This window comes from Ammospiza caudacuta, chromosome 1 (genome assembly GCF_027887145.1).
Source record: "Ammospiza caudacuta isolate bAmmCau1 chromosome 1, bAmmCau1.pri, whole genome shotgun sequence".
Taxonomy (NCBI): Eukaryota; Metazoa; Chordata; class Aves; order Passeriformes; family Passerellidae; genus Ammospiza; species Ammospiza caudacuta.
The window spans coordinates 29,044,520-29,069,261 of record NC_080593.1 but is presented as its reverse complement, the minus strand read 5'-3'; the positions used below and the strand labels follow the sequence as shown (position 1 = coordinate 29,069,261).

The following is a 24,742-nucleotide window of genomic DNA, read 5'->3' as shown; positions in this document are numbered from 1 at the left end:
GTTCAGAATGAAATAAAGTTGGGGTTTTTTTCTGAGAGACACTGTTCAGGACTAGATCACTAAAAATAAATTGGGTCTTGCTGCTGTGATACTTGTGGCTGACTTTGGTCTTTTTGTGCTTGAGAAGAAATTTGGAACTGTTCTGTACTTGATCATGGTTATGGAAACACCTTTTCTTCCTGTGTGTGTTCCTCCTGAGTAAAGATATTGAAAAATAGCTATAGGTCAGTCATTCATATTTTATATATTGAAAGGTATAATAAGAAATTTATATTTGCTTTCTTTGTGGTCCTTTGAATTGTCATTCCATGTAAGGCACATCAAAGACATTTTCTTGCATCGCTATTAGAGGTAACATTCCCATTTGCTTTCTGCAGTAGCAAAGGTTTCAGTGTATCCCAGATATGTCTTCTTGTAAACCAGTAACAGTATAAAAAATACTGAGTATTTAGCAATGTGTGTAGTTCAGATAGGAAGAACAATAACAGCAATTCTCTGTATGTAGCTAGGTTAGATAGCAGAGACCAGATCCTGCAATGACAACTAATGAGAACAGAACAAATGCAAGAAAAAGCCCTGGGAAAACCTGCTCACATACTCCAGGAGCTTAGTCCTGGAGCTATCAAGCAAACTTGTTGCCCATCAAACAATGAGTGAGTAGAGGGTGCATCATTTCTTCAGGCCTTAACCTCTACAAAGAAGCCAACACATGGTAATTTTGAGTGGTAGATTTAGCAGAACTCCTAAGTTGTCCAAGTGTGCTAACTTGTCTCCCAAAATTCTCTTGGTGACAAGAGAGAAAACTATGCTTCTCCAGAAAACCAGACCGGTTAAATTCTTTTTCTGAATCCCTGTCAGGAGAAAACCAAGCCTTTCTTCAATTCTCCATATATAACTTCTTCACGCCATTACAGTTCCTCTCAAGATACCATCCTTTCATCTGCTTCTTCTGTTGCTCCTTTGTCAGGCTTGTCAAGCTTTGTCAGGCTTGTCCGAGAGATCCTAGGCCACCTCAGGCAACACCAACTACTTTTAGTTTGGTGGGAAACTAAATCAAAGCTTCTTTAACTTTGCGGGCTGCAGGAAGTTTAGGAAGATTGTCTGATTGATAAGAGTGTTACAAATGCCTGCCCCAGGGTTCACTGGATTCGACTTCAATTGTCCAATACTCCTTCTGTACAAAGAGAGGGTCTGAACAATGTAATTGAAACTGCAATCCAAAGTATGATTGTGGTATTTATTCAATTCAAATAACCCAGGTATTGAGAGTGAGGGCAAAGAAAGTTAGGAGGCAAACCCGCTACCAAAATGTTGGAGTCTCAGCAAGCTCAATAGGCCATATTGATGCCTTCACTGATTCTTTCCTCTTAGTACCTATCCAAACAAGCACCTTGGATATGTTTACCATGTTGAAGGCTCTTCCCCAGGTGCAATAGAAATACATAACTAAATGTTTTAAGGCAGGCATTTTACCCCATCATAAATGATGAGAAGTAATCTATGAGACATCTTATTGATGTTCAGAATGCTTTCCTGAGTTAGGTTCTTGGTTAATAAGTAAATAATGCTTTTGCTAAAACTGGTATCTATACTATCCACTCTGCATAGTATAATCTCCAAACACTATGGAATATAGTCATAGTAGAGGAAGAAAATGGAATTGGTTCTCATAAAGAACAAGAGAAATGAAGATCATTCTTGGGGTTTTCTGAACTCCTGGACCAAAGACTCTACCACCTTAATCAAAAGTAGTTTTAATACTCAGGTAAATGGAGTGAACATTATTTTCTGGCAGCTGACAAAAAAACTCTGGTGGATAAATATAGAGATAATGCTGTTAATACAGTTTGTAACCCTGCAGAAAGGAAACATATATCCCGTGTTAGTACTAGTTCTCCTAGAAATGTACAATTCAAAGCTGGTTTTCATTGATCAGATTTCTACATTTCCATAAATATTACTGTATTTTTCTTTTCTAGTCTGTGGCATTTTATAGGCTAATCAAATATCCAGTATTACTAGGAGCCATTTCAAGTCAATGCCAGAACTACTAAGGAGTAATTTGAGAATTAGATCTATTTTTGTTAGTTGAAATGATCTTGCTCATATTGTATCGTACCTGGTGCTCAGTAATAGGATAGCACCAGTACAAATAGGAAGATATCCGGTTTGAAGTTCTTAAATATCTGTTAAAAGTGGTGAGCAGTCCAAGCACATTAAAATTCCATTTTCCCCCATACAAGTGTTTGCTGCAGATGACCCCCACTGATCTTAAATATATTTCTGTATCTGTAACTGAATAGAGGTTTTCCGTACAGCATGTTCTAATGGTACTCTGGCCTTTAGCCAACAAGGCACTGAATAAGGCTATTTTTAAAATACAGAAACTGGGAACAGCTGCAGCAATCAAATTTGATAAAAACAGAGAGGAACTTCGCTTTTTTTTTTTTTTTTTACGGTTTGTCCAAGTTTAGACTCCTTTCATAGAATGGCTTTTGTTCTCTTGGATGAAGGGGGTATAAGGGTAACACAGTGAAATCCTTTTGAACAAATAACTTTTGAAAGAATACAGATTAAAATAATGGGGAGCTTTTTGGTGTGGAAGCATGTTCAGTGCAATTGTACTTCAAACTATTAAAAACATAAATCCAATAAAAAAGAATACATTTTGTCTGCCAACCTTTATGATAAAATACTTATACATAATGATCTCCCAAACTGGAAGATGAGATCTCTTGTTTCAAATTCTGAACATCTGAACACTGATATTTGGGAATAGTTTCTGAGTAGAAGTGATTTCATTTGAATGCTCTGGGGTTGGTTTTGGTTGTTGGATTTTTTTTCCTTCTTTTACCATTAATCAGAAAAGTTTTTATGAAGAACTCTCCCTTACTAAGCTGGGGAAAAAAGTTCACTTTAGGAAAAGTTTTACAAAGATCTTCTGTGCACGTTAAAAAGTTTCATAAAATATTTAATTGTAAGGACTGATTCTTCCTTGTTTATCCTTCTGGTTTTTTGGGGAGAAGCTCGTCATTCTGTGATTAATGAGAATTGGGAGATGATTGTGTACACAGAAAAAAATCCATTACACAGTAGTAGGCTGAGCTGTGTCTGTTAAATGATTCCATCTGAGGATAGAGCCCCTGTGCTAGACTGGTGCAAGATAAGATACTGGGTGAAATTCAAGTTCCACTGAAATCAGTAAGAATTATGCCACTAAATTCAGCAGAGAGAGGATTTTATTGATTGCATTCATTTTAAGTGACAAAACTAGCACTTTTGCATCTTACCCCATTATCCCATTAGGGCTATTAAGTGCACCATCAATTCTGATGGGGGAGCAAAATTCTACTGAATTCCTCACATACGTTTAAATGTAGGTAATATATATCATTTGTGTATGTCCATAGAGGTATAAAATGTGTTTGCATTTTTGTGTGTTTTTATGTACATAAAATATCTGCCTAATTTATTATCACCACATCTGAGTATCTCTCCAGGGTAAGAATTACATCAGTGATATATCTTCCTTCACACTAAGAGGAAGGTTTAGCTTGTTTTGTTTTGTTTTAATATTAGGAAAACAAAATATGAAGACAAGAATAAAAGCTAGAGAATCAATACTGGTGTGAAATGGATGTATAGATCCACCTGAGATTTTAATGTTTAGAAGCAAACTCAGCAACATGAAATACTCAAAACAGGGTCACTTACCTGTTTTGGTATAGGTATAGGACTTGATATATATCCTTGAAGTCAACATTAAGTGGAAGAACAGACTTCTGACAACAGAATGTTAAAATTCAGGATTTGATGATTTATTTCCTGTGTCTGCTCCAAGCTTCACATGTGATCTTAGCCAGGTCAGTTCTGAAATCTCTTGTGCTTAACTTTATGTGGTAGAAATAATATTATGACTCTTCTGGGTCTACACACAATATGTTCAGCTGAATATGCAAACAAATATTTTCCAGGACCTAAACATGTCTGTGTACAATTTTCACTTTGTAAAATGGACATAATAATATTATTTTTCCCCAATGCTTTGTCTGTTTTATTTGTCTGTAAATTCTTGGAGAGGAAGGCTGTCTTTTGTATATGTCTGTGAATCAGTAACAAAACAGAGCATTGACATCATCTGGGCCTTGGGATACAACTCTGATATAAACAATTACAAATGTTGAGGCAAATGTTACTTCAGGTAGCTTCTCTAAAGGAAGACACAACAAAACCCAGGATGTACAGATTGCACAAGATTTACTAATTTTTTTGTAACCAGGAATTTAGAAAAAGGTGTTCATTTGAAGTCAGGAAAATATTATGACAGTAAACACATTTCTAGCATTTTTTTATAACAGTCTCTATCACTGCATATGGAAGCAACCTCACATTCCTGCATAATGGGTAACTGGAGATTTAATACATGCTGTGTTCTAGGAAGATACTGAAGCATTCATGTGGTGCAGAGCATTGAGCTTGGGAGTTTTTCAAGGATTCTCTGGCATCATACCAGCTTTCAAATTCTTATCCAGTATTTTAACTGGAACCAAAAAATTTCCAGAGTGATGATTACTAGGGTTTGATTACATTTAGTAAGCTATGGAGCCTCTTCTCTTCGAAGACAAACTGCTGCCAGAGACAGATTTACCACTGACCAACAGTGTTTTTATGCAAATATGCCTGAGTGAGTGCAGTAACCCCAAGTTATAATAGAGTCATTCAATCTCTTGCCAGGACAGCAATATTTATATATTGTAAAGATAGATTGGATATCAAAACCAGTTCCATTACAGAGGGAAACTTCTCTATGTAAATCAGTTTTTCTAATCACACCATGTTTCTTCCCACCCACCCCCTACCCCATTTTGCTTTCCTTGCTTTATCTTCATAGATGAATTCCAAATGTGTTTTTCTCTTGTGTGTTCACTCTGAATATTGAAGCATTCAGCTAATGCCAAGATAATGGATAACGTAAACTCATTAGGAAACTTAAAAGTCTCCAAGTGTGTTTCTCTGGGCCTTGGGAAGGGCTGTAAAGGGCTTATAGTCACATACAATGTTTTGTCTACCACTTGTGCAAGTTTCTGTTTGAACTTCTCCTGCTGCCTTGTGGGAAGAAATGGGCAGTCAGCTCCCTGGTGACTTTATCTCCCCATCAGGAATGAGTGCAAGGGGTCAGCTGCCCCTCTGCGTGCTCGTCACCGTCTGCTGACAGCACTGCTCCCCTGGGAGAGCTGGCTTTGTGTACTGACGGGGCTAATAGGAGGAGACACGTGAAGTACTTTGGTTTGTGGAAGAGACCGGAGAGACGCGGTGCTGTGAAAACATTCCCACACACTCTAATGGCTCATTCACATAGAAAACAAGCGAGACCCTTCAGCTCTTTCACAGGGCTCAAAGTAGAACAAACGGGCTGGGGAACCCCAAGGCACCAGTCAGAAAACACTTTCCTAATGGACTGAGATGCTCTCTGTGATAGCTTACCTATGAGACCTCAGCTCTCCTTTAGGCAGCTGAATGAACTGGTTAGAAAGAAAAACTGCTCGGTATCTGATAGTTGCTTTTGTTCACTCTTAGCTGGGAAATTCTTGAAAATCTAACATTTAGTTTCCTAAACCTAAACTTTCTAAGACTAGTTATAATAGGTGAAACATTTTGAAGAATTGAAGAATTTTATCACTTAAATCACCAATTATTTTGAGACATAAACTTTAAGGAATTTAGAGATTTTAGAGGAGGTAAGATTTTTGGTTAGAGATAAGCTTTATTGGAGTTAATTAAAATAAATGGGTAGGCCTTGATGAAGTTAAGAGTTAGTAGTTAACTAATAATTGATTTCTTGTCAACATAATGTTTGGTTACCTGGGTTTATAAATGAAGAATATAGAAACTGATAAATAGCTTTTAGGAACATAAGACAATTGTAGGCCTCCTCTGTTCTCAAACCAATTAAAGACAGGGAATGGGAGTTCTACCAAGAGTTCATTTCTCATATTTGCATTGAAAAGGTAGAAAGGTCAGAACGAGGAAGACTTCATTTACTTCCTCATTTTGGGACCCCTCCCCGTGAAAGGGACCACTGACCCATTTCAAGGAACAAACTACACATGCTTAATAGCTTTTGAACTAATTACTGTAGGAAGCAGGGAATGGGATGTACCCAAGTTATGAATATGTGTTTGTATTTCGGGTATTCAATACTTGTATAGATAAAAGGACTCTGTAATCACCTGTAAATTGTGGTGTGTATTTGGGAGCTATCCCTCATGCTGCCCAGCATTGCAATAAACATAGACTTTCTAACTTTAAACTGTTAGAGAATTTTTGTCTGTCACAGTTGGATATTGGTACTAGATCAATATCCATATTTTTAATAAATCAATTTCTCTTTGAAAAAAATCAGTAGAATGCAGAAAAAACACAAGAAAGAAATGAGTCCCTAAAAAGAAATACATATTTTGCTTTATAGTTGTTAGAGACACGGAGACACAAGAATATAATTTGAGGATCAAAAAGAGTGACTTTCACAGTGAGGTTTCCAACACAACAGGGATACATGTCACAGGAAAGTCCACATTACAGACTGTTTTAAGTGACAAGTGATGTTTAGTGTGTGGCAGCATTGATTATTCTCTGCTACAGTTTATAAGATGCACAAGAAGTTAGCAAGAATAGTGATACTAGATCAACCCACAAGTTTGTGTAGCCTCTAACACCAACCTGTATTAGAAATAAAGCATGAGAGAGCAAACTTACAGTGATTCTTTTCTGTTAAGGTATCCTACCAAATATGTATCATTTTTGATTTAAGTAATTTCAGTTTAGTGTGGCCTCATGGCATAACAAGGTATTATGTAAAAAGGATTTCCTGCTTGTCTAGAAGTACTGTAAATCTCAGTTCTTGCATTTGAGAAATACTGAATTACATTACTGTCTTCACCTACTCCGTTGCACTTGGTATTTTGTCATCTTTCCTCCATTCATCTCCTTACTTCCTCAAGTATTTATTTTCATACAGAAGTTGCTCCATATTTGTTACCACATTCATTCCTCTGTCATTTCCAGTTATTTTTCTTCCTCTGCATTGCTGAGTGAACTGGAACTACAAATTCCATATCTTATGGATGTACCAGTTGCAGTATTTGGTGATCATAAATTGAGCATTGAGCTGATATTTTCATAGAACTTGCCACAGTAACTCCACAATGTTCATTCCAGCATGACAGTATCAATTATAGTCCAGCAAAATAAGCATATACACTTGGACACACGCACACCATATTTATATCCAAATGTTATATATCTGTGTATATAGCAGTCTACGTATCTGTAGTGAGTGCTCTTTCTCTTCATGGACATTAAGTTACATATATTGAACATATATTGAACTTCCTGCCTTTGTAAAGCCCCATTAATCAGTACTGTAAAATTCCTACACTTTTTTTATAATTGGGTTTTGTTTTTCCTTCATTGAATCTTCATTACTCACTGTCTACTTCTATTTCCAGATTATTTTGGGGTGTATGTTGAGCAGTACAGAGGCCTGCACTGACCTTTCTGAAAAATCAGTGATAAACTTCCACCAGAGTGAAGAATGACTTCCCCTTTCCTATCTGTTAATTTCATAGAAGATCAGATCTCCTTTAAGAGAGATTACTGTGTCTCTTTCTAAGTCTTTGGTGGAGACCTTTTAAAAAGAAATATCATCCCATTGTTTATGTCTTGACCCATTATATTCAAGCAGTGTACCTATAGCCATATAACATCCTTGAAGAGTGGGACTAAAATAGACACATTCCCTTTTCCACTTTTCACTCAAGTTCTTATCAAAGTCAATATATCTCAAGGATTTGTTGAAATGGGTATGACTGTGCAAAAGCGTCAGGTCAAATTTATCAGCAAGGGCAGGAGTGTGAACTAATGCAGTCAATAATTGCATGTTACATTTACTTTAGTTTTTACTGCTTCTGAAGGAAAGTTATGTCTAATTTAAGCTTGATTCTAAAAATATTCATATTTGGCCTAAAATAACTCCACTTTGGGAATGTGCCACTGCAAATGGGAAGTTTTTGAAAGGCTTCACTTTTTTGGTAGATGAGAGTATTGTTCAGTTCCATCTTCCAATGTTTAATATACCACATTTAATGAGAAGTACAGTGTAGATCAAAGGGCAGGATTTGGTCCTTGGTTACCCTGCTGCTACTGGCACTAATCTCACAGGTCCTGAAAAATTATTAATCAAATATATGTCCCTGAAAATGTCACTATTCTGAATATTGCACATATTGCCTGAGCCGTCAGAAATAAAAATCTGGTCTTAATTATTCTTCCATTTAAAAAAAAAGTCATTGTCTAATGGCCCAGTGAATAGGAATTTGATGTTTTCTTTGGCTAAATCGTTTTAATGATTTAGTACATCTAAAAAGTAGATGTGCCTCTATAATATATAAATTTTTGAAAATGAGTAGTTCTTTCCCAGTTAAGTCTCTGTGGCTACCAAGAAAAGCAGCATTTATTTAAATCTCACTTAAGTTTAAATGTTACTTATGGGAAGCATTTTAAGAAAAAAAATGCAGTGGAAAGCCAGACATACAAAATTAGGGTTACATGTGTTACATGGATGCAGGCTATAAAAATATATAGCTAGAATTAATGATATTGTACATTTTAAACTTTTGACCATCTTATTGTTTTCCCTTAATGGGCAAGAATATTGTTTTTTTTTTTCTTCATTAGTATTATATGGAACTGATTTCACAGTGATGAAAAAATGAATGAAGCAGAAAATATTAAGAAAGTATAAGAAGAAAAATGAAGGCTTTGGATAGTATCAGATTTTCTGCTGGAAACAGAATAATCCAGATCATAAATCCTATTTGCTTTTAATATATTTTTTCCCTCATCACAGTACTTCTTTCAGTTAATTACCTTCATTGAAAGCCCAAAGAAGTGAACAGAAAAGACTCCCATTGAAACTTTGGAATAGTCTCATAGATACGATTTTTAGCATGAAATTTTACCTTCATTAAGGGTTGAGGGGTTTAAAATACACAGAGTAATGTGGTCTCTTTTCTAAGTTTTTTTTCAGTGTTATGATAGACTCTAACATTTTATCTCAATGCTTTGCTTCAATGAAAACTGTATCTTTTGGAAACATTAATGTTAACAGCCAATTTATAAAATACATGTATTATACAGCTAGAAAAGAAATGTTTCTTTTTCTTGTCCTTTTGGTCATGGCACCATGTATTTATGCAGGAGAATATAAAACATTTCATGCAAAACGCCCTAGTTGATTCTGGATAATATTTCATTACCTTGCTTGGCTGCTTCTCAAGGCAGACTGCTTATTACTCTTTAGGTATCTGTTTGTACCTGAAATTTACACAGAACTTTTCTTACTCCTTGAAGTCAAGTAAACTAATTTTTATTTAAATTTTTTTTGAAGTTTAATGGCAAAGTACTATTTAGTCAAAAAGAAATGTGAAGCAAACAATATATAACAGTGCAAACAAGCATGACAAATTTGGAAGGCTAGGTGGGTAGTTAATGTTTTCTTCTGCCTTCTTGCATTGCATCTCTGTACTAATTAAGACACTGATCCAATGCAAAATCTCATCATAATAATGCATGCATGTAAAGACTGAATTAGAGCTGTACACATTGTCTGGAAGTACTGTATAGAAGAGCATCCAATAGGGTCTGGAGCACTGACTTTTTCTTTACAGATTTTAAATATCTGTTGAAAAAATAAAAAGCATAAATTTCTGCGCTGTAAACATCTCATTCTTTGTGTGTCAGGTAATCAGAGTGAAGGAATATCTTTTGTTTTCTCATATAATGAAATTATTTCTTTAGTCTTCATGTAACCATGGGTATAATTATTCTATTTCAGAATAATTTTGGTTAGGATATTGTAGAATTGTGTGATAGCAGGGCCCAGTTGTGTCCAACTTAAAGCTGTAATTCTCCTTAGGAATAATAATTTTGCCAATTCTGTTCTCCACATCTTTTATTGTTAGCTTGTCTTCTGTCAGTTCTCATTGGTCAATGTGACTGCTTTCAAAGTGCTGACCAGACAAAATCTGGATTTTTTTCAACTTTTGCAGATCTAAGTGACCAGCTTATGGAAGTGGTGGGTCTGGAAGGAGCCATGGAGATGGGACAGATATACACAGGTCTGAAAAGTGCTGGAAGACGGCTTGCCCAGTGCTCATCTGTTGTCATCAGGTATCAGCAGCTTTAACTTAGACTGCAGTGTTGGAGTGAAACTGAGGAGTTTTATGTATTGACTTTATTTTGTAGTTTAACAGTCATAATTATAATTATTATTTCTTGTGAAAGTATCATTTTTGTATATGGAATTAATCTATTCCATCTACATTCTATGCCCATACATCTTCCTTTCTTTAAATGTGTCAAAAAACTAAAAAGAGGGTGTTTACATTCAGTCTTCACATGTTGTATTCAAGTGCCATTTTGTCCAATGAAGAGGTATTGTCAAGCATTTGGAGCAGAAGGAGTAAGGCATGAACATCTTGGGGTTTATTGTTGACATATACTCCATGCAATTTCAAGCCAAAAGTAATTTAGCATTACTTTGTCACATTTTAACCCATTTATAATGCATACCACACCAGGGAATATTAGTGTGTAATTAGTAATTGTAAAGCACTTTTTGATCTGTGGAAGTCAAAGTGCTCTGTTTTTAATTTATTTGTTATTTACCGAATTCTGACAAGCCACTGTTATTGAATCTGTTGGTGTGTGTGAGCCGATGATGGTGGAGTAATCTAATTTCATTGTGTTTTATCATTTCTAAGATAAAAACATTCACAATAGAGTAAACTTGAATTAGAACACAAGGAAAAAGTAATTATTCTATCTTTTGGATTAAATAAGGACTGAAAAGGAATTGACCCTCTCTTTTTCAGTCGAGAATTCCTCAGTAAGAATTTTCCAAAATTTATTAAACCCATAAGCTCTGCAATTATGTGCCTAAAACAGAAGAGCAACAATAAAAAAAATAAGTAGGAACCCTTGCTGAACTATAAACTGAGAGGTCATTAAAAAATCTTCCTTCATTTATGGCCATAGCTGATAGGGGATAATTCCTTGTAATGTTAGTTTGTTTTCAAAAAACATCCAAGCCAGAATTTCCATTGACCAACATGAGTCACTAATTTTTCCATTATTAGATTTATCCACTCCACGCTATTTCTAATACACAGGGTTGGAAAAGACCATAAATGTAGTAATTTTTTTTTTCTGTTCTCATTTTGCTACACTTTTCTTAAATGTGACACCCAGAACTGGAGAGGGAATAATGTCTGTATCTTTCTGTTGAAATCAGTGCCCCTTTGCTAACAATTTAAATTTATAACATGGCATGTTAAACACTCTGAATATAGTGCAAACTTCATTCTCTGTGAGTGTTCTGTCTAACTCAGACACTGTGACTGTAGTAAGTGATGGTAGACCTAAAATTTATTTCTCATTTGCTTTATAGTAGAATAATATACATAGTATATATATATAAAATACTATTATTGTTATTGTGTCATTCACTCATTATTTCACAAATTACAGACTCTTCTTCCATGAAAGAGTAGTGTATTACTAGCAAGATACATTAGTATTTGCCATGTTTTTGCTTTGTACGTTGAAAATCAGACTAAGCTTTTTAAGTTGACTATGTTACATTTGTAAGCATATTGAATCGTACTGGAAATTCCAAAGGAGTTTAGGGTGAATCAGGGTTATATCTGTATGCCATCACGTGTGTGCCTTTTCAATAAATACACTTATCAATTTTTCTAGTTCCTTTTTCTTATATTATGAAATTTGTACCTTTAGGACCAGCAAGTCTCTGCCTATGCAGATAGATGGAGAACCTTGGATGCAAACTCCTTGCACGGTAACTGCAACTGATTATTTTTCTTCCTCTTTTTTGCAATGGTAGAAATATTTCTCTTATGTTTAGAAGACATTTGTTTTCATCAGTATTAACTCAGTTTTCTTGAATAACATCTTCAACTGTTTTTATATACTTCAGTACTCCCTGCGTTTTCAATTCGTCATTCTGAATTCAAACACAGGTTAGAGTGGAATAAAAAGACATCTATTTCAGAAGTTTGGAAAATACTTGAAGAGTGCAGTCTCAGTATCCCTTTACCCAATATGGCCATTTATTTATGATGGTGTATCAGATTTTGTCTCTCTATTGCTGAGGAAAATTCAGTCTTTGTTTTGATGCTAAAATGCAGAGAGTAACTAATGTTAGTCTAAAAAATTTAGAAAGCTTTTCTTTTGTGTTTTTGAGAGTTCATATCAAGAAAGTTTTAATTAAAGCTGAAGTCTTAACTGTTCTGCTTCAATTATACAATAGGACTAATGTTTTTTTAAGTCCTTACAGTTTAAGGGGTAAATAAAGGAAATTAATTAGTTTCTTGTTTCAGTACCCACACATAGGAAGTGAGGGCATACAAACATCAATCTGCATAGGTTAGGATAGCCTAGGCTAGGATAAGAACTTTCTCAGAGAAGGTTCTTTGAGTGACTCTTTAGAGACAATGCAAGAAAAGGTGTATCTGTAAGAACTCTCTGTTTTCATATCTCTCCAATAAATCATAGAGGCTAACCAGGCCTTCAGAGAGGAGGCTGATGAAATCAAAGTTCTTTACTGTCCTGTGTATTGTATTAATATGTTTTCTTATTAATTTCTACTAATTTTGGTTATCTAAAGAGGACCTGTACTTTTAAGTAGATGAATTGCTATAGCCTTCAGCTTATAAATATGACAAAATAGTATTGTAACAAGGAAGAAATCCCACTACAAATGGGAGCAATTTTCAAAGAAAGGGTACTGAAATCCTTTCATGAGCTTTATGGCTCTGGTAGAATTAAAAGTTACACAAAAAATAAAAGGGATAATGTTCAGGAAGGTGCCAATAGTTGTGCAACTGACAATATGTGGGTTAGGATGGCAGAAGAGGGTTGTGATAGTTCATGTTTACCAGATCCACCATAGAGTACAACTGAACAGTGGGAAGGATGCTGAGTTCTCATTCTCTAGGGAAGTGCTCAGATTCTGCAATGTGAGGAGAACCATAGAAACACACACTGTGTGAAAGCAGAACAGTGGGGGTTTTATGAGATTTGTTGCAGAAAACCTTTTGGAGTTAAGACATACCGTTATCTTTACCTATTCTACAATGATGGCTCAGTGCAGAGCAACAGTACTGAACCCAGCAGTTACTTGTTCAGGAAAAAGACATGGAATTTTTCAGTTGCCAGATTACAGAAGAGAACTTACGGAAGGTTGCTGGCAATAACATGTGCTTTTTTTTTTTCCTGTCCTGATGCTGCAGGGGTCTGTGCAGAATCCCTGTTATCTGATTGATAATGCTAGCAGAAGCTGCCTGTGCAATTGAGAACAAACCTGGGAAAAAAGACAATTCTTACATTTCAATTACTGCCCTGAGGGAAACAGTAAATTACTATTGACAATTACTGCTGTCCAGTTTTAAAGGGGATAGAAATGGCATATACTCTTCTGAGGAACCTATTCTTTTTGCTATACCATTGTTTTAAAAATATACTTGGTGCTGTGTAAGAAAACCATGCTGTTGAATGTACTTGTTTAGTCTTTGAGGAAAAAACACATTAACTATTTGCTATACCAATGCACTTCCATGAATTAAGATATAGAAATATTAATTTTTGTTATTTTATTCATTTTTGTGGGGTTTTTTCTGCTGAGGAACTTCAGATTTAGTGTAATAGCTCCTTGCATCTTTGTATAATGTACCACACTCTGTTTCCTACATCCTACTAAGTAAAAAACATGTATGGTCAAACCTCTTTCCTCCCCACTAATTCTAACTACGGTAGAGGTTTTTCTTTAAGTTCTCTGCAAAGTGGCTAGGAATTCTTCCTTAGATAATAGTAAGATAATACCCACCTATGTCCTTAGACATAGATTTGATCAAGATTTGATATCTGAGTTTGTTTGTGCTTCAGAGTGATCTTTGTTTGGAAGCCAAAGCGTGCTTGATCATGTAAATACCAGGGTGATACCTGTAATGTGTATCCAAACCAGAGTCTGTACAAAACCCCCAGAAAATCAAAATCATTCTTTAGGCTTAGTCAGCTATGTAATCAGTCATTTGAGCCAGCAAGGGCTCAAATTTCAGAAAACTAATAAGGAGGCCAATATAAAAATCATTAGGTTTGTCTTTTTTTAGAGAAAAAACTGTCATTCTCTCCCAAAATGAAATCAAATGTATAGTGACACATTTTTAAATGAGAAAAAAAAATCATCATGGCCAGATAAGCAATTCTCTATAAAGTTCCCTAGACACTTGTGATAGTTTGGCTTTCCTTTCCTTTTGCCTCTTAGGAAGTTTCTTTCTCTAGTCATTATCAGAAATCGAGGCCTGTATATAAAGATGCTTACATTCCTGCCTTGTGCAGAGACAAGGGGAGACATTCCCAGGCTACCTCTTCTCGCATTAGGATGCTGAGGCAAGGCACTTATTAGTTTACTAGCGATGTTGTTTGAAGGAAAAAAGCTGTGTTTGGATATACCATCTCACTAGTTTTAGGAGAGAGAAGTCTGCACCTTGTTAGGTTGCACACATCAGTGAGACACGGCAGCTGAGCCTCAGGTTTTTGATTCTTTTGTGTTCCAGCAAGAAAGCTATTGTTAAAAAAAAACAAACAGCAAAAAACAAAACCTGCTATCTTTCCCCCTTCAACTATCTTTTATGAAGTTGAAATAACACACTTTTTTTGGTATCTTAGGAATTTCAGTAGTGTTAAGAACTGACCTATAAATATTATAGAGACTATAATATAAATATAAAGAGACTAAGTGAGAAAGAAGTTCATAGAATCAGCATGAGTTGAATCAACTCTTGCCCAGCTTGCAAGTACTTAAGCTCAAAAGTACTTTTCTGCATTGCTTCAGGTTTTGATATAAATGAGAGTATTTTCCAAATGATTTTTCAAGAAATTAAGTTCAACCTGATCAAAATTCTCCTGCTTTTCTATTATGCCTATTCAGGAAAACAAGTTTGGCCTCAAATCCCTGTTGTGTATAGGATACAGCCTGCACGTGCAGGCTTGGAAGTTTACTTCCTGTGGAAGGAACCAGCATGTTTCTCTTTGTGGCTTCTCCTTTCTGACTGGGAGAAAAGTTTCACACAAACAGCATGAGTTGCTGACCCTGTTCTTTCTCATGCATTTGGAGGCCATGCTCCTCCAAAATGATGCTGTGAGCTCTGAGAAAATACTGTGGAATGTGGTAGATAATGCAGTGGTTCTCCAGAAGCTGTGATCTATGATTTTTCCTTTCTGTGGTCAATTTTAGGAGTAAACAAATAGTTGTGTGTTTCTTTTAAAATCTTTTATGATACATTGCTTATGCACCTATCATCCATACAGGAGAGCAGGTACACACTCATGTAGGTTTTGTGCATTCTTAAAAGTGTGAGTGGCTTGGTGTAAAAATCTGTCATCCAGAATTATTCAGTATGTTGAACACATGCAGAATGCAGTGTCTAACAAAGTCAGTCTGCTCTGGTATAAGATGAAGCATCTGAGCATCAAATTGTATTGTTTTCACTGTTTTGTTTTTTTTTTTTAATAGAAGACTCTTTGGGAGAAGGAAAGATGATAATGTTAATATTATGTTAAACATCTTGTCTGATTAGCTGAGGAAGAAATTCTATCAGAGCTCTCCCAGACAAATATAGCAACATGAAAGATATCTATGGCTTCACCTGATCTCCAAACAGGTCATTAATAGTAATGAAACTTCAAAGACTCTCAAGTTAATTCAATAAACTTCTAGCTTTAGCCATCAGGGGTTTTTTTTAAGAAAAGTAATCTTTCAATTTAGCTACATAAATTATTAGCAATGTTTTGAAAAAATCTATAGCAATGTTCCATCCTAATTAGAAATAACTGCAATTTATGTTCTTTCATCTATTCCTGACTTGCTTGGCATGATATCTGAAAGAGTGTCAAGCTTCTAGAAACACTAGATTAAAAGTAGAAGAAAGAAATGTCTATAGAAGATGCAAGAATATTGCTTAAATAAAGAAACAAAAATAAAAACCCATATTCAGAGCTAATCTAATGGATTGCCAAAAACACAGTTTCACAGGTATCTGAGACACAGTATTTTCAGAATTGTTTCCTGATTGTTTACTGATAGTTTGACTAAGTAATGGAATAATGTTACACAAAATTAGCATTTCAAAACACTGTCATTTGAATGTACCTTAAAAATCAGTTTTGAATGAGTGGTTTCTGTCCAGATTTTCCTTTGGTCCGTAGAGAGGTGATGAGCCAGGGCCCAGGGATCCTACTGTCTTGTAGTTAAATGAAGAGAGAAACAAGAACTCAAACCAAACCAAGCTTTTATTGATAATCACTGTGTGCCAGAGCAAAGTGAGAAAACTAAAAGAGTTACAGATTTCTTTTATAGAGATTCATTGTCTCCACTACCTCACACATCACATGAAGCAGCTGCAGCTGTATTCTAGACTTAGTCTGTAAAGTATCTTTTTTCCATGTCTCTGGTTGTAGCAGTATTTTCTTATCAGGTCTTTATAATGAGAGAATTTGACCTACTGCACCTGCCACTTTAGAGCAAACAGGTGCTGGGTCCTAGCTATGGTGGCTGATTTCAATAGAATGTTCGCCAATTGCCACATAGTTAACCCAAAAATGGAAATCAGTAGAGAAGATTTTTGATGTTATACAAAAATGCTGCACTTTTTTTCCCTTTTGAGCAGCAGTGTGCATTCTGTTCCAAGGCCAGATTGATTTATTGAGTTTTTAACATTTTATTTTGCAGCTGGGCATTATTTTTTGTGGTCACAGGTACACTGCTGTTTAATTTAATTATTTTTGTTTATGTATGCATATTTTTTCTTAATTTCACAACAGTAGTTTTTGTAATTGACAAAGCAATTTACTGCATGTGTGCTTTCTGCACCCCAGACAAATACTCTAGCATGTAGTACACCTTTCTTTCCAGTTCAGATTGTTAAGAAAAGAATTAGTTGTGACTAATTGCCAATTAATTTGCAGTGGTTTTAGGGAGGAGGGGGAAAAACAATTGCACCTACTAATTAAAATTTAAAATATTCCAGAGTGTCATCTTTAGGTATCTGTGGAATACATAATTTCCATTTTAGTTCTGCACTGGATCTGTAACAACCCTGAGCTGACAGCTCTATTAATTTAAAACCTCAGTGATACCTATTAGTACAAAACATGAAAAAAATGCCATTAATCATTTATTTTAATTTTGCAGCTCTGTCATTTTCTCAGTATGTTTAAAAATTATGATGACACCGTAATGTTTTCCAATCTACCTGTGTGAAGGGGAAACGGATCACACTACTTAGGAGAGAGACTAGAGTATATTATTAGAGCTTAATTAATGCCAAACTGATTAGATTTGATTGCACCTTGCACAATAATATTGTTTAGAAATTTATTTAAGATGTGTTGCATAACGCTTTTAAAACAACTAGTCTAGATCTGAGAGATTTTGCCCGAAATGCCACATGATGCAAGTCACAGTTTAATTTTGCTCAGCAGTGCCTACGTTCTATCACTCTGATTTGTAACATGATTCCCCATACACTCTTGATCACCTAAGGAAGATAAAATTATTTGGCACTCCTGTGGTATAGAGGAGTTGCATCCCTCCATTTCCTGTAAGAGGAGCAGCATTTGGGTATCTAGACTGTGAGAAAACCCACTTACTTACACTAAAAACAACCAACATCTAAACCCTGCTGAGAACATGTAAAAAAGTGACCATAAACTAAAAGATCCAGTTGGATAAGGCTGTTTTTTTTTCTGGCAGTGTTTCCCCCTGTCTTTAAATACAGTAATAATTTATTTAACCTTAATTGAAATTTTATAAGCAGAGCTGATTAGCTCTGTTTCCAGTTTCCTATTGTCAGCTAGTGCAATACTTTAGACTCTGCATTTATAGCACGATGTCTTCTGAAATATTACATAGTAAATGTTTAGGCATTCTTTGAAGCATAAAGGTAACTAGCATATACTGCAGAAAAAGGAACATGAAAGTAAAACTGACTGACCTAAAAGATAGTGTTATCATGCTAAAATTTTTTATGCTCACTGCATTTCATTTAGTGGATATTCATGTGGCTTCAAGGCAATTTTGAAACTCTAACCTGCTCCTAAAACAAGTAAAGGCCTGGTTTATGCATTTTGAAGTATTTTTAGTATCAAAAATTCAGGCTTATCACAAAATTTTCTATGACATATAGGGAGATATTATCATCTCTTCTTTTGAGAATTATGATCTTTCAATTTGACCTGGTGTTTATTGCCATGAATACAATCATTGGACCTACTTTCTAATACTAGAAAGGTAATTTCTGCAAATGCAAGATTTTTCTGCTAGATAAATATTTACTATATATACCAACTCTCATGGGATAAAATCTTGGCTTCTGTTAGTGAATAAGAGGTTTGTCATTGGCTTCAACACTTTAAGTTTAGCCTAGAACGTTGTGGAGCAGGCTTACAAAAAAAAATCCATGGTATCCTAGCAATTCAGGTGGCTACAAACTTACCCCCAAAGTGGAATTCTATTATTTTCTGATTTTGTCTGTTTTTAAATATAAATTTATGCCAAGTATGTAAAATAATTTCTTGTTTGTTTGGGGATTTTTGTTTGTTTGTTGGTGTTTTTTTTGTTTGGGTCAGGTTTGGGTTTTTGTTGTGAGGATTTTTTTGTTTGGTTTTTGTTGATTTTTTGGGGGTTTTTGTTGATGTTTGTTTGGGGGGAATTGTTGTTTTGAGGGTGTTTTTTTGGTTGGCTAGGATTTTTTGGGGTGGTTGTGTGTTTGTTTGGTTTTGTTTTGCTTTCCTTCCAGCAGCAGTTCAGGCACTCAATTTATGTTTAAAATGTTCTTTATATTACCCTTAAGTTATTACTATTTTCAATAAATTGAGTAAGTGATCTCAAAAATTGTTTTCCAGAATTGCGTAGTAATTTCTATAAGTATATATTATCAACTCCTAAAAATACATTAGGTTAGATTTTAGCTTTCTGGATTTTTGTCTGTGCTATCTCTTTTCCTCATGTGCATGTGTATATGTAATTCACAGGTAAATTTAGGAAACATTAAAAATTTTAAAGAAGGGTCTTTTTTTAAAACTTTTATGATTCTGTTTCTACTAAAAAAGACATGAAGATGCTTTATGAATGGAAGAGAAACTGAAAGGTAAATTTTAGTCTTTAGACACTTCCCTGTACACACACAGAGAATCTCTATAGAGCTGTAAGTAGGAATTTTTGACTTAACAAAGTCTCTGTTGCTTCTAAGTAAAGATGTCTCTCTTTCTCTCTCTTGCTCTCTTTTTGTCCTCCCATAGAGCACTTTCAATGTTAGGTCCTACTTTGACCTACAACACTGTTTCTCTGTCTGAGATCCTCAGTGCTTATTCCCATCTTGAAGTGAGCACTGTCACTTGTCACCCAAACTCACAGCTCCAGCTCTGGCAGTGCTGCCAGTATGAGAACAGAAGCAGAAGTGAGAGACCAGGGCAGAAATGCAGTGCCTGAGAGTATTGAGAAAGACAAAATTAGCGTTCTTCAGGCACAGTACTGCAATGGTTCAGAAACATACTGATCTTTTTGCATCAGCCAAAAATAAGATGTTTCAATTTATTTAATTTTGTAGGGCAGGAAAGTGAGGAATTGATGTTTATCATTGTTAACCAATGCAATGTTAATAGACACGACCATGACTAAATGAAAAAATATACTTTAAATTTACACTTTATTGTGGCATTTTCAGAATGCGAAATATTTTACACTATTGGAATTGTGCCTATTTATAACAGTTGAAAATGTGTCTTGGAGAGAGTCATATAGGACTCATCCCCATGCATGGTAGTGGTTAATCATGTTCAGGCATGTTAGCTGATCTCAGCTGATAGGAAGCAACACACTGAAGAGGTTGTGGTCTCTGAAACAGATGGCTCAAGCCAAGAAAGAACATTACAAATGATAAACATTTACTCAGTATGTAATTGCATTCATCCTGAGGAGCATTGAACAGCCCCAACCCGACACGCAATCTGTACAGGGTCTAAGGATTACTCACCCCTTCCTACTAAAGCCGTCTTTTGAGCTTTGCTCTTTTATTCACTTTAGGATGGAATTACTGTTTTACCTCAGAAAGGAAACTTAAAGGCATTCCTACTGCCACATCATGGCCAAGTCTTGCAATAAGCAAGATTTTACCCTTTATGACTTGAAAAATTCACTCACACCAGCTGTAGGTTACTTCATGTCATGATCCTCAGGATCAGGTTGATATCATCACTGCTCCTGATCCCCAAAATACGTCTTATGAAGCATGTGGAAGTTACAAAAATAGGCAATTTTCCAGGACCAGATCATCAGCTGGTACTGACATCAATGGAATAATGCCAGCTTACCCCAAGTACAGATTTGGCTTCCAAGTGATGCCTGAAGCAGAATTTATTGCGAGAAAATATATTGGTGCCAGTCTTTGAAAGCCAGAGTTATTATCCATGTGAAAGCAATCTAAATTGCCAAGAACCCCCCATATGCTATATTCGATACTAATGAATAGTGTTGACAAAAAGAGGTCCCACGTGAAATTTGAAGTTAATGAACTAAGGTGGCATGAAAATGAGCATTTGGAGAGTAAAGTAAAGGCTCTAATAGAGTTAAACCAAGACACAGAGTCTTTTGAGATTTTTATGTTTCTGTCTTCTTACATTGTAAAGTAAATTTCCACCCCAAGAAATGTCCTGATCTATATTTTAATGAGCCTCTCCACGTGACATACATTTTTTGTTTCATTTACTATTAGTGAATGACAAGTGAAGGATATTCATTTTAGCTTGAAAATGTCAGGTATGCACTTTAAGAGATATATTTTTCCAGTTTTTAATGAGGTGGTGTTTCTTTTTGAAACAGATACCCATCTCTGATGTGGGTACTATGCAGGTGACAACTGATATTTAATAAGTGATGGTTCTTGTATTAGTCGTAGTTCACTAAAGAAAATGTCTCGGATTGCTTTTGAAAAACTCCTAACGTCACTAGCCCAAAGGCAAGATGTGACCTTTTTATTACATAATGAGAATCATTTATTATCTTACAATGTATCTTAAAGTCACAGACAAAATGCCACTTTGATAATTGCTTTCAATTAGCTTTGAGCATAGCATACATTCATAAAATGTCTTCTCTAATTTAGACTTGAATTAGAGAAAATTGCAGACATAATCTACTTTAAGGTTGTCTCATTTAAGGTGATTCGTAGTTCTATATCAAAGAAATCAAAACGGGTGGCTTTAGAGCAGTATTACAAAGTGTTTTAAATAGTCTTTTCAATATTTGAGTCTTTTCTATTAACAATTAATTAACAAATTAGAATGCTAGTTCATATTTTTGAACTTTTTCATGTGTATTAACTTTATACTTTTGTTCACCATGGCTGTTTTGAAATTAAGTACTGTCCTGTGGTAAAAGAGTACAGCTTGATTAGATGTATAAATAAAGCATGTAAATACATAGCTTATATCTTAATAATAGGCAACAGCTTGGTCTGTCAGCATGTATGTTCTTTCCAACTTTTAAATTCTTCCTCAACAGCCAGCAATAAATCCCACACTCAAAAAGTAAGATTGTATATTGGCATGTATTTTATTGCATGTGTTTATTAATATTTTTTTGCAAATAATTTAAACTATTTGCAGAAAAACTATTACACATAGATTGATCTACTGAGTATGGAACATCATTCATAAAAAAACCAAACAGGTATTTTCCTTTCAGATTGGATTAAACAATGCAGGTCTGGAAGTTATGTATAAAGATAAATCAGGCATCTCAGATAGTTGGAACTGAACTAGCTCAAGGGATAACTCTGTTTTTCTTCTTTCTTCCCCAGATAAAAATTACTCACAAGAACCAAGCCCCCATGTTGATGGGACCACCTCCAAAAACTGGTCTTTTCTCTTCTATCATCAAAAGAACAAGGAACCACAGCAAGGAATAAGCCTATGTAGTTTAGTTTAAAAAAAACAAACAACAACAACAAAAAACCAATTAGCTTTGTTGGGCTTTGGAATATTTATGCTGGAAATCTTTCAAGAATTTTAGAATATCTTCTATTTGCAAAATCTTGGATTTTGGTTTAACTGTTCTGTAGCTGAGCTGATGTAAAACTATGCTACTAGAAAAAGATGTTGTCACAGTTTTGTAGGCATTTTGCATGATGAAAGCAGATGTTTACATACAGTGATACAGCATATTTTTTGTTGCATGCATTACCATTTACTTATCTGTGGTCTTATTCTGCCATGGAATACGGGAAGAGAATGTCATGGATAATTTGATTTTCTCTCTTTTCTGTTTCAGCTTTTTCTACTACAATAACCATATGCCATAAGTTCAATAATATCTCTTCAATCAAACATCTTTAGATGAATAGTCAGTCTGACCTGTTTCAGAGTAGAATCATTGCAAGTCTCCTTAGCCATTATTTTTAGTTTATCATTTCTTTCTACCCTGAGAATATTTTTATTCAACTAAGTATTAAAATCCTGTAAGTTATTCTGATAACTCCTATGTACATGTGTAACTGTACCTGCTGAAAACATCTAACAATATGCACAGTATTAATGATCATGATTGTTCTTGTGTAAGTTAGAGTAAGCTTTTGTTAAGATTAAAAGTTGATGAAAGTTTGAGCAAAAACTATGGGACTAAGATCGTGCTGAGTGAAGATAATAATAATTGCAAAACTAGCCATCAGTGTTTGTTGAAAGCCTAGAATTATTTTCATGAGCAGTACATCTCTGTAACATGGCAAACTTTAAATCATTCTCCACATAGACCAATAGCATAGTGCATATGCACACAAATAACCAAAGCTCATGCCTAATTAAAGTGCATTTCCCACCAAAGATTTAGTGAAGGATGCTTCAGAGAAATGGGTTAATGCATAATTAATCAAACTCACTGGAGTAGATTCACTTCTGAAAATTTACAGTTCTTTTGATTGCATTGTCAATGTCCAGACAAATGTTTGGGTAGGGAAAAACATTAAATTAATTTCAAGTAAATATTCCCTTTTCATTGTTTCATGAGTTGATTGACATAGTAACATATGCTAAATATTGAGACATAGATACAAACTCTAAATATTAGAAAATTAAACATATCTTTTCCTGTCATAATAATTTATAAATTTATGCTATCCATAATTACTCATCCCCTAAGTTAATCTCTCAAGGAAATGATGACCTGTTGTCTATTACCATTTTGTAGTTTGCTCTCTGAAATCCAGACATTTCTTATCATAAATTTTGGTGAGGCAGTTGCTCAGGTTTTAACTTTCTTAGCTCTCTGAGAGACTTCCTAACAGCTTAGAAATCATAATACAGGGATTTGTCTGAGGTTTGCACAGCACTGTCTAATGTTGAAGGGAAGTCGAAGAATGGCAAATTTTTTCAGTCTTGCATATAAACAATCTCAAACAAAACTTTTTGTGCAGTCTTTACATTGTTCTTTGTTCAGAGTGAGCTGCTTCTCAGCTCTGCATGTCTTAAGTTCTCAGAGATTTCATAAAAAACAAGGAAAAAATAAAATTTTGCTTGTAATGCATGATTTCCCGTTTTTATCCAGACTTTAACATTTTAATTATTTATTAAATCTATTTTTCTATTGATTCATTCATCCATTTTAAAAATAATACTTCGTCATGCTGTAGTGCACGGTACTGTGCATGTATTTAAATAAAGTTACTATCATTTGTTTCTCAGTATAAGAATTCAACAGAGTCCTAATTTATATAATAGACATTAAAATAAAAGTCAGTATATAGTTGGTAAGGATTATGTCTTTGAAATATACAGTCTATGTTCTGTAAACATTAGGAGGTAAATGCCAATTAATGTTTTGTTCAGCATTAGGTAGAAAAATATGAAGGTGATTATTCGCTAAAATTAAGATCTTGTATTCACCATTCTTGGGTCCAGTGGTGTTGACATTTACAGTTACCATAGGAGTAAACTAGTATTTTTCCTGTGCATTGCAGACACACACACACACAGAAGCATTTGATGCACTGAACTACAAACATGCATAAGTATAGAGCAAAGGTTATTTGCAAAAAGAAGGAATTTGCTGATATAATATTATGTTAAGTGTATATTGGTTTTATGAAATTATGGTTACAGGTGATAAATATTTTCACATAACTTGACATAGGATTTTCTACCAATGCTCTCAACTTTTTGTGGCAAAAATGTGTTTAACAATAATATATAATGTGTTCTCTATGATTATCTCATGAACATTGTAACTCTGAAAACAAATAAAATTATACATAAGCTATTACTAAATAATGTATGCAATTTTAAATGTGTCAGTCTGTGATAGCAAGTTGGTCACAACACACTTTTTTTATATAAAGAGGGATAGAGGAGTCCATGCCATCAGGATTATACAATTATATTCAATTCTGAATAGACATGTAAACAGTAAATCAGATCTGCTGGTCAGTGAATATAAATTCTCGCTGTTCCAAATTGCAACAGAGCAGCCATTATACTGAATTAACAGTTTCCATAGCAGAGGTTGTCTTTCTATTAATCTTAGTTGTTGGGGGATTTTTTAGCATGGCCTCTAATA

At 34.8% G+C, this 24,742-nt stretch overlaps 1 protein-coding gene across 4 annotated transcripts in view; it reads left to right on the top strand.

Annotated features, from left to right (window-relative positions):
- Window positions 1–24,437, top strand: part of DGKB (diacylglycerol kinase beta) — a 329,155-nt gene extending 304,718 nt beyond the window's left edge. For all 4 annotated transcript variants that reach the window (XM_058820489.1, XM_058820474.1, XM_058820483.1 and 1 more), the window contains 3 exons: window positions 10,110–10,230; window positions 11,857–11,917; window positions 21,996–24,437. In XM_058820489.1, coding sequence (XP_058676472.1) covers window positions 10,110–10,230; window positions 11,857–11,917; window positions 21,996–22,103 — 290 coding nt within the window. In that variant the 3' untranslated portion in view covers window positions 22,104–24,437. The remainder of the gene's footprint in view (window positions 1–10,109; window positions 10,231–11,856; window positions 11,918–21,995) is intronic.
- The last annotated feature ends 305 nt before the right edge of the window (window positions 24,438–24,742 follow it).